Source organism: Enoplosus armatus, chromosome 23, assembly GCF_043641665.1.
Source record: "Enoplosus armatus isolate fEnoArm2 chromosome 23, fEnoArm2.hap1, whole genome shotgun sequence".
NCBI lineage: Eukaryota > Metazoa > Chordata > Actinopteri > Centrarchiformes > Enoplosidae > Enoplosus > Enoplosus armatus.
Window position 1 is genome coordinate 14,276,679 of NC_092202.1, and position 10,834 is coordinate 14,287,512.

General features: G+C 47.3%; 1 protein-coding gene and 1 pseudogene across 1 annotated transcript; both read left to right on the plus strand.

The window, feature by feature from the left end:
* Positions 1-352: 352 nt before the first annotated feature.
* trappc14 (trafficking protein particle complex subunit 14) lies at positions 353-7,109 on the plus strand. The gene is made up of 12 exons (XM_070930251.1): positions 353-778; positions 1,907-1,990; positions 2,350-2,479; positions 2,668-2,754; positions 3,166-3,286; positions 3,502-3,649; positions 4,326-4,387; positions 4,901-5,073; positions 5,355-5,494; positions 5,922-6,139; positions 6,616-6,769; positions 6,936-7,109. Exons 1-12 carry the CDS (start codon positions 353-355, stop codon positions 7,107-7,109), a joined length of 1,917 nt encoding a protein of 638 aa, XP_070786352.1.
* A 403-nt stretch (positions 7,110-7,512) lies between these two features.
* LOC139306313 (uncharacterized) lies at positions 7,513-10,834 on the plus strand (annotated as a pseudogene).

Here is a 10,834-nt window from a genome sequence, read left to right on the forward strand (position 1 = left end):
GCGTTGTACACATGCGGGAGACGAGCTCTGTTGTTCTGCTGCGCGGTGATCGATTCGCGTGGTCTGTGGTCGGGCATCGACTCGCCGTCCTGTTGTTTGTGTCGCTCGCCAGCAGCAATACAAACAAACGGACGGCGGAAGTGAAGTGAAGTTGCGAAGATGGACAGAAGTCGCTAGAACGTGACTTTAATTACACAGTTCTCGACAATGAAAATGTTCGGCTGTTTTAGTTAGCTTGTCTCTTGACATACGGTCCTTTATTTATCGGAGCCTACTCGCAAAGACTGTGGCGCTTTAGCCTCGGTTTGTTTACACTGCTGCTGGGTATGCTAGTTACGTTACGGCTGAAATGATGGAATCACAATGCGACTATTTTATGTATTTTCCTGCCGCTCCGATATCGAGTCTGTCAGACCCGGCGGAGTACACAACTCTTCCGCGGCGAAACCACGTCTACTTCGGGGAGACCGTCCAGTTCCTGCTGGTCATGCGGTCCCGGAACGCGGCGGGGAGGCGTGACAGCGCGGCTGTTTTACCCTGGAGGGACCTGGCGGGTTCTCTGTCCGCCCTGGCGAGTGTGTGCGTCGCCGAGAGCCCGCAGCAGAGACCCGACGGGGACCAGCCAGACCTCCAGAGCGGCGGCGAGGAAGAGGAGTCCGGAAACACAGACAACCGGGGAGCGAGACCGGACAGCAACCGGACTTTCAGAGAGTGCAGCCCGCTTCTCATCCACCAGTCGGCCAGTGATGCGCGACAGTATGGGAGGGAGCCCGTGAAGGTAAGAAGGGTTGGACCAAAAAAGGGTGCCAGCACCCCTAACTGAGCAGTTGCATGACGTGGTCCCACCTCAGATTAAACACAACATGACGTGCATGCCAGAATAAAACCAACTGAACACATTGGCTGGCAGATGAAACTTGGAGCATGAGAAGGAATGCCTGATCCAGGTCCAGAATATGTGGGCCAGACTGCATGATGAAGTACAGTGTGTCAAATCAACATGAACTGAGTAGCACTGATAAACTTCCTTTATCTTCTGGTAAGTCAACCCCCCCCCCCCCCCACTAATGGTGTATACATGGCATGGCAGAACAAAAAGGGGGGTAAACAGAAAGCACTGTTTTTTTGGACATTCAAAATTAGAGGTATTAGAGGACATTTAGCTGACCCGTGCTCTTTATTCTTCTGCAAACGTCTGCAGTGTTTGCTCTGCCTGCCTTGTGCTCGAGACGTGTCCCGACTTGACGGTGCAGTCATATCTGCAGGGGCTTTAAACCGGCTCCACTGCTGACATCATCCAGTCGTTTATCCGGCAAATAATGCCAAACGCTCTCTGGTTGCACTTTTTGAAGGCATCACCCGTGACCTATGTATGGGTCACTTCCGACCAGTCAATCGTCGCCATCTTTTTAGCAGTCGGAAGCACACGCTACCTGTTGAGAGGTCTGCCTGTATTTTATTTAACTTGTAGGGTACGTTGGGTACCCAGTAAGCCCATGACAGACTTTTGACATGTTTTGACAAATGAAACAATAAAAACACACCTTAGACTTTCATTTTAACTAAAGTGTTCTTACTTAAATTGGAGCGGTGTGTGTATATATATATATATATATATATATATATATAAAACGTATCTGAAAAGCGGATTCGGTGGACTTAATGGGGACGTTTACCCTGCATTATTTGTCGTCACCTTGGGCTCTCGCAAACATGGATGGGCGTTTTTTCATTTTGTGGACTAAACGTTTAATTTAAGTTAGCTGGTTAATTAACCAATAATGACAGTCACTGTGAATTGCAGCCCCAGTGTAGGCTTGCTTGTTGATGATCTGTATGCTCATTTATTTCACTGCCTCTGCCTTTTTAATCTCTAACATTTTGTCCTCCGCTTGTCCTCCTGCAGTCTGCTCTGGTGTTGGATGACCAGGTTATCTTCTGTCTCACGGTCTCTATGGACAAGCTGCCAGTCAACACGCTCAAAGCCAAGGTCAGAAACCCCTGGGTTGAATATGACAGTATATATCTGTCGACCATTCTGTTTCTACTGTGGTCACTGTTCCTTTGATTCAGCGGAACTGTAGCCAAGCTGTAGGTTAACTCAATGTACTACGGGGTTACCTTAAAGCTTGATTCCGGTTCATTACAACGTGGGTCTTATTGTCACGGAAAACACTGTTCCCACCAAGTTAGTGGCTGAAATCTGGGATCTGACCTGCTGCAATTGGCCTCTTAAATAACTGGTTATCTGATTACTGCTGGCAAACAACAACAAGTTGCCCCTCAGGGATAATAAAGATGCATGAACTTGACCCTGTCGTGCGTTTGTCTGCTCCTCTGTGACGTCAGGTCATAGTGACCGTGTGGAAGCAGGAGGAGGAGAAGGTGGAGGTGCGGGAACAGGACTACCTGACTCTTCTGATGCTCAGGAGTCCGACACACACCTTCAGACAGGACCTGAGCACCTTCAAGGCACAGGGTACACACGCGTCATTTCTCTCAAGGCCAGACCTGAGCTCTTTAGTTTAACCTGTGACCTGAAAGTCCTGGAGGTTTTTGGACCACCGAGCTGCGGGGGAATGGCGTACAAAACCAGTCCCAATGGATTATCGTGACGTAAAGTGCCTGGTCTTAATTGCCGTGTCTGTGTCTTGTTTCCATTCCCAGTTAGCACCATTCTGAATGTTCTTCCACCTCCCAGTGTCCAGTGTCAGCAGATGACCGTCTCTGGAAAGCACCTGACTGTCCTCAAAGGTAGACCAGCAGCTCACACACACACACACACACACACACACACACAGATCCAGAAACAACTCCTTGATTTGTTATAGTGGCCCCCCAAAACCCCAGATCCCCTCCAAGCTAGCTACAGACTAGAATCCATGTTCAGATATACATACGGTGGGTGTACTTTGAAAGGAGGTTGTCCGCTCAGACCCTAAACCGGACCGTTCTGTCTGTCTCACACCGGCCAGCATGTACAACACCAGGACCCTGAAACTGAAGCAGCTAAATGGAATTCAAACGCCGTTCGTTTTATTATTTACCCCGGCGCTTTCCTGCTGTCACATGTCAAAATATCTCCCTATAGCCCATTGCCAGGAGAGGGTGACAAATGCTGCCTCATTAATGCTTCATCAACCCCCACCCCCCTCCGCTCCTCAGTGTTGAACTGCAGCTCTCAGGAGGAGGTGTGCGTTAGAGATGTGAGGATCCTTCCCAACTACAACTCGTCCTACCTCCCAATGATGCCAGATGGCTCGGTCCTCGTTGTCGACAATGTCTGGTGAGTACACGACTACCGAAGACTGTGGTGTCGCTAATCGCTTCTGCTATCGGTATTGGAGAAATTAAGAAAATAGACTTCCCATTTGGACTTTGGTTTTGGGACGAAGCTCATTCCGCTGACCCCCAGCTGATTCATGGTCAGATCAGGAGCTATGCTTTGTGTTCTTCACTCTTCTTCAGCCTCCTCCTTCACTTTTTTCTTTTCCACTAAAGCCACCAGTCAGCCGAGGTCACCACGGCGTCGTTCTATCGCATAGACAGCAAGTCATCGCGTTTACCCAGCGTGCTCAGCGCCCTGGAGGAACAGAACTTCCTGTTCCAGCTGCAGCTGCAAGACAAGGCGGAGGAAGACTCCAGTGAGGTGAGAAGACGCGATGAAGGCGATATTATCGCTTCACACGCGTGGCACAAAACGGCGGTAACTTCATCCATTATTAAAATCTTCCGATGTGGTGAGCAAGCAGGTGAGCGGGTTTATACAGTGAGCCGTACTCCAGCAGCAGCATCGGAGCTGTCAATACATTTTTTTTATACATTTCCAGCCAAAAGGCCCAGTATCGTTTCCTCTGGGAAAATCTCAATACATATATATTTTTTTCCAGGCATGCCAAGTGGATTATTATAGGGAGTGTTCAGTTTTGCTGCTTAAATGCAAAACATATTTGCAGTAGTGGCATTGCAGCATGCATGGACCTTATCTAATCACTTAAGTAAATATTAAAGAAGGCAACTGTTAGTAGGCCGAATAACGAAAACACAATTTCTTGTGCTCAGCCTTCGAAGTTGCTGTAGTTGCCTCAATTCAAAGACGCGTTTGCATTTGTACGCACGGACGGGGCTTCATGAAACATGAACTCAATGCAACAAGGAAACCCCCAACAAGCATTTGGACACATGCCTGTGCATTTGAGGTGGCGTGTCCTCAGTGTGAATGCTGACTCTCGGCGTGTGGGGGATTCGCAATTGTATGTCTGTAACTCACTCCCTTCTGTACGAAATCGCGTGCCCTGATAAGTTCCCTGTGTTTATTTCTGTAGGGTTTGGAGGTCTCGTTGGTGGCTGTGTTACAGTGGTACACTCCAACACTGCCTTTCACAAGGTAACTGTCCCTCCTCTGTTCGACATTTGGAATGTAGCCATTTCGCAGACCTGGTTATTGTTGCGCAGTGTCCAAAATTCTGATTTTGACAGTAACTTTTATTTTGATGAATTATACATGAACGTAATGGAATATGGGGAGTGGAAATAGACTCATTTTAAACTGTTATAATGGTCTGTCATGAGGTCAGCGTTCTTTGGACGACATGACAGCTCCCCCGAAAGTCAAGGTGAACGCCTCGATCGCGCCCCCCCCCCTCGGTGGCTTTTATGATTCTGAACATATCATAGCAGGAAAGGCGCAGGTCTAAGTGATGGCATTAAAAACGGCCGCATTCCATTTAGGCAAGCTAGTTCCAGAGTCCTGGTATCGCGCATGCTGGCTCGTGGTCATGGCTTACTGGGACAGTTACTGGGAACTGAGCCATCCTTTCACCAGCGCTTTTCCTGCTACGACAAGTTCAAATGTCTGAAAAAGGTCAGCAAGATAAGATACGAGTATGCTTTCTCTCAGATACATCTCCAGTTGTTACTCGTTGCCCAGCATCTGCTTGGATCGTCCTCGGCTGGTGATGACGGCTTCCTGTCCCCGGGCCATCAGGCCTCTGGAGCACTTCTGGGTAAAGTACACCCTGCTGAACAACTTGCAGGACTTCCTGGCTGTCCGCCTGATCTGGAATTCTGAGGGTGAGTAGCGGGCTTCACCACCACACTTTCTACTTCCTGCTTTATTACTCCGCAAAGGCAATTCGGTTCATTACGTTTCGTCCCGCTGAGTGATTGGTGATTTGCCCAAAGGCACAAGAACGGAAGCCTCATTCAGCTGCCACTCTGTACGATGTCTTCAGTCAAACCATCCAGTTTTCTACCTTAATCAACTTTCACGTTCTTTCTCCTTACATGTGCTTGTTACCTCCTGGTCCCTACCTCCGTTCATTCATCCATCCATCCATCCATCTGTTCCCCAGCTCATAGTGGAGGTCAGAAAGACCCCAGGGTTGGGGCAGTGGTGTGCCAGTCCCCCCTCAACCACCTGGGGCAGTGTAGGAAGGGCTCCACTCTCTCCTTCACAGTGGCCTTCCAGATCCTTAAGACTGGACTTTTCGAGGTACCGAAGACAATTGCGATTGGTCTAGAGAAGCACATACAAAGCCAGAGCAGGTCTAGTTTTTAATGCGGAAATGTTACATATTATACCTTTTTAAACAAAATGCTAAAAGGTCTGAATGTCATACTTATCTACTTATAAGTTATCTAAGGTAATATTTTCCTTTGGTCGAATGATTTTTAGAGGCAGATGACATTTGGTATAGTACTTGTGATGAATTCCATACATACTGCACATCTTGAATATACATGTCTTACACTGATATAATGCAGATGCCTTAAAATAGTAATTAGCCCATTTTTCCATTCATCCCAAATTGGATTTCACATTATCCATTGTTGTCAAAGTGAACACTGCTGCATGCAGTAATACTCAAAGTGCTCTTTCACCCTCTCCATCCCTATCCTGCTCCGCGATCACGCCGTAGTTGAGCCAGCACATGAAGCTGAAGCTCCAGTTTACCGCCTCGGTGTCCACTCCTCCCGTGGAGCCTCGGTCACCTCTGAGGAACTCCCAGTCATCATCATCGTCGGCATCGTCGGCGTCGTTGTCCAGCCCTGCAGCCAGAGAGCTGTTGGGGAGACACAGACCGGGCCGATCTCAGAGCTTTTCCCACCGGCACCCGTCCAGGTCACACCACGTCAGGTACGGAAGATCAGCTGCTTCCAATATCTCTCTGTTAAGGCTGGAAAGTGTATAAGAAGGGCCAATGTTCACTGTCGACATCTCAGATATCCTTTCTTCATTAAATAAGTCTCCGAGATGAGACACTAAATCTCTGTTTTGAAAGCCACATTCGTGAAATTCTTCTAGGGTAGATTAGTCACCATTTTTTACACTTCTGGTTCCCTCGTCTGGAAGTCAATGGGTTCCTTGAATGGGTTTTTGGTTCGATGCCTGAAATAAGGTCTGTGGTTCGTGAGTTTTGAAGCTTTTATGCGTCTTTAAAAAAGGCGGTTGCTAACAAGCGGCTAAATGAGACTACAGAGGTTGTCGCGGACGTTAACGTCTTCATGACGGAAAAATCCCATTGGCTTTTAGTCGAGGTGAACCACATTGCAGATGATGTGAGACACAAATATTACATCATGCTCATGACGCTGTGTCTCTTCTGGCTCCAGGTCGGGCAGTGTGATGGAGTGTCAGGCCGTCACCCCTCCTGCAGAGTCTTCAATGGGCAGAGCCCTCTACCTGCCCCCTGACCACTCCCTCATTTCATTGGACAAAATAGCCAAGAGAGAGTGCAAGGTGTTAGTGCTGGCACCAATCCAAGAGGCACACGGCAGGTGAGAGGACAGCGTCGACACTTTTAAAGTGTATTGCGAGCTCTCCCAGTGATTGAATATGTATAGGTGAATGTGACGTATAGGTGGGGTCAGGGGTGCAGGGGGCCAAGCATGTTAAGCCAATCTTCCCTCCGTTTCCCTTCTCATCCGTCCAGGTGACCTGGAGAGAGGAGGGTCTTACTGGAGACTCAGACATCAGCGTTCGACCCCCTCTGCCCGTCCGGCCAGAGCCTCCGTCCTCGGAGGAGAGAGGCGGTGCGCTGCGGTCAACGGGGCCCGGGGCGGAGCGACGGAAGGAGGGTGACGCAGAGCCACAGCAGTTAGCGTGATTTCACTGGTTTATCATTCCTCTGGGTGAGAGATACCCCTGCTCCTTCAAATTAACAACGTTTTTTATCATTCCACTTTTATCTTTTTTCTTCAAGCCTTCATTTCGTTTAACTCGACGGGTTGATCCCATTTGCCTTCTTATTACTAAGTTACATTTCACGAGCGGGGGGGATCTTCCTTGACTGTACTTTCTTTTTCTTTTTTTTTTACGGCAGCTCAGGGCATCAGGGAACCCCAGGTTGCCTGTTTGTGTCAGGCCTGGGAGCTGGATGGATCCAGTAGTTTGTATTTCTTGTCATGAAGTAATGGTCCCACATTTTGTGAAATGCGCTTGCTTGCAGTCGAAAAAAACCCCCACAGTCAGATAAGAGAAAATAGAGAGATTTCCACCTTGTACGCTGTATGGACTGTCTTCAACCCCCGCCCGACACCTTCGGGATGAGCTGGAACGCCGAATGTGAGCCGGGCCTTAATCACCTCGCTAATGCTCTTGTGTCTGAGTGGGAGCAAATCCCTGCAGCCGGGTTCCAACATCTGGCGGAAAAGTCTGAATCCGGGAGCGGCGAAGGATGCGTGGAATGTTTGGCTGTGCGCACGCTTTTGGCCGTATCCTCTTAAAAAAAAAAAAAAAAAAAGTCAGCCGGGTTTTGGTAATGTGATACCCGTTATATCTGCTATAGCTATGCACGCAATGGAAGGCTGGCTGTGTGGAACTTGCTTCGTAGTAAAAACCCCTCTGTTCAATAAGTCAGACAGCTTTGGGGTTATTGGAGGGCTGTATTTTTTTCTTCTCCCTCGACAGAGCTGGGTTCGCAGTTTCCCCCCTTGCTTTCAGTGTTCGTGCTAAGCTAAGCTGAACATGTTCTTAAGCTGTTTCTGTGCTGAACACACAGATCTTTTTTTTCTTTTTCTTTTTTTTTTGATGTAAAATGTATTGAGCTACTAAATCTGACTCTGGGTAAGACTGAAAACAGAGGGATTTCCCAAAATGTCAGGCTGCTCCTTTAACATGTACCAGCTCGGGTCTCACCGCCCAGCATCTGAAACAGCTCGGTCTCTACTTCTACTAATGATAGATAGATTTAAGGTTCCAAAAATGGAAAATGTAAATTGTTAATGTGTGTATTTTTTTTTTTTTTTTAAACTGGACTACAAACGTAGGTTTACACTTGATGACAGCCGCTTGAAGGGCTGCCGTCTTGCACCTTTCCCGGTGGGAAGTGGTTTGCGCTCTCAGACTGACATCCACTGGAAAGAAAAAGAGTGTGATCCAGCCCCACACTCTTTACTGATTTATTTAAATCTAATTGTCTTAATGCTGTATATTTATTGTTAATGGTCGGGTTGTTCATTTCTAGTTCCGTGTGTTTCAAACTGATGTCTTTTTGTCTTTTGTTTGACCCCCTCGCGTACACTCAATGGTCTCACGGCGCAGCAGTGTGGTCTCCTCATTTCATTGTCCAGAAGATTACCTTGTGTGTGTGTGTGTGTGTGAAGTGGAAACAGGGCAGGCCAGCCGTTAGGAATTATGGACAGGGGGGGGACTAGATTTTCCAAATCGGGCCCCTCATCCACACCCACTCCAGCACGGCCAGTTTCAAATATTCTCCAGGTTATTAGCCTTGTAGTGACACAGGTGGAGTTTATTTGTTTGTGACATTTCACGCATCGGTGCCGTCCGAGGTGGCAAAGGTTCAGTGGTCCTACTTTGGTCCTCACATTTCAATGGACGCATTTTGACGTATGACTGTGTGAATCACGTGGAGCGAGCGAACCAATCACAAGACTTGAAATGTATTTTATAAAAGTTCCTGAATGTAGCGACATGTGTGAGCGGTGAGAATGAAACGGAACGTAATGGAAAGCCAGACGGTTGTTGAGATACAGTATGTTTGCATCATTGTACCCCCCCCCCCCCCCCCCCCCCCCCCAGTGTTGAAGCAGCTACACATCATGGACCCATGACATCTCTCATACTCACATGTATGATGACTGTCAGGACACAGGCCTTACAATTTGGGCAAAATGTGATCTTTATATGATGTTTTTTGAATTGAGTCTGGTTGGGCCTCTGTTCAAACTGTATCTGAACGTTAGAAGTCGCAGTCACTGTGTGAGGAAGATTATTGTTGGATTTCCCAGTGGTAACGTATGTTTTGGGGTCTCCTGTTGACAAATAAAGTATTGCTTGGTAACGTGTTGGTCTGTGTTTGATATTCGCTCATCTGTTAGTCTATTGAAAATCTGGATTTTATTTATCACATTTATCGGAGGACCTCCTGATTCCTGAAGATGAAAGCCTGTTCTCCACTGATCAGTATCATTTGATTATAATGAGTTTCATCAAGGTAAACCCAGCCGTACCGTCAGTTTGAGCAGTCATTACCTGGTACTGTGTACAAGCCCCCGAGACAGGAGGGTGCAGATGACTACATTGGCTCAACACATTTTCCCTGGACAAAAAAAAGCCGCTAGCAAAGATCCTCACGGTGATTTAATCACGGACCTCACCCCTAACCTTATTGCCATTTGTGGCATTTGCCAAAAAAAAAAAAAAAAAAAAAAAAATGCAGTGGCAAATGTTGTACTTATGATTTAGCAAGACCAAGTATAATCATGTCCAAGATACTGATCAGAAATCCGATTCTAGAGATGATCATTTAGATTTGAAAACATGTCCAGCGCTTTACAACTCAAGGTTAATTTGTCCAGTGTACGGTGCATCCGGAAAGTATTCATACCGCTTCACTTTTTCCACATTTTGTTATGTTACAGCCTTATTCCAAAATGGATTCAATTCTTTTTTTTTATTCTCAAACTTCTACACACAATACCCCATAATGACAAAGTGAAAAATGTTTTTAAGGCAATTTTGCAAATGTATTAGAAATAAAACACTCAAATATTAAGTATTCACAGCCTTTGCTATGAAACTCAAAATTGAGCTCAGGTGCATCCTGTTTCCACTGATCATCCTTGAAATGTTGGTACAACTTGATTGGAGTCCACCTGTGGTACATTCAATTGATTGGACATGATTTGGAAAGGCACACACCTGTCGATATAAGGTCCAACAGTTGACAGTGCATGTCAGAGCACGAACCAAGCCATGAAGTCAAAGGAATTGTCTGTAGACCTCCGAGACAGGATTGTGTTGAGGCACAGATCTGGGTAAGGAAGGGTACAGAAACATTTCTGCAGCACTGAAGGTCCCAAAGAGCACAGTGGTCTCCATCATTCGTAAATGGAAGAAGTTTCGAACCACCAGGGTTCCTAGAGCTGGCCGCCCGGCCAAAATGAGCAATCGGGGGGGGGGGGGGAGTGCCTTGGTCAGGAAGGTGACCAAGAACCTGATAATCACTCTGACAGAGCTCCAGCGTTCCTCTGTGGAGATGGGAGAACCTTCCAGAAGGCCTTTATGGTAGAGTGGCCAGACGGAAGCCACTCCTCAGTACAAAGCACATGACAGCCCGCTTGGAGTTTGCCAATAGGCACCTAAAGGACTCTCAGACCATGAGAAACAAAATCTCTCTGGTCTGATGAAACCAAGACTGAACTCTTTGGCCTGAATGCCAAGCGTCATGTCTGGAGGGAACCAGGCACCGCTCATCACCTGGCCAACACCATCCCTACAGTGAAGCAATGGCGGTGGCAGCATCATGCTGTGGGGATGTCTTTCAGCGGCAGGAACTGGGAGACCAGTCAGGATCGAGGGGAAAGATGA

Bases quoted from the DNA above. Each gene is read 5' to 3' on its own strand.
- trappc14 (XM_070930251.1), top strand. From the start codon at position 353: ATGGAATCACAATGCGACTATTTTATGTATTTTCCTGCCGCTCCGATA. The intron at 1,991-2,349 runs GTCAGAAACCCC...CTGTGACGTCAG, and splicing joins TCAACACGCTCAAAGCCAAG to GTCATAGTGACCGTGTGGAA. The intron at 2,480-2,667 runs GTACACACGCGT...TTCCATTCCCAG, and splicing joins GAGCACCTTCAAGGCACAGG to TTAGCACCATTCTGAATGTT.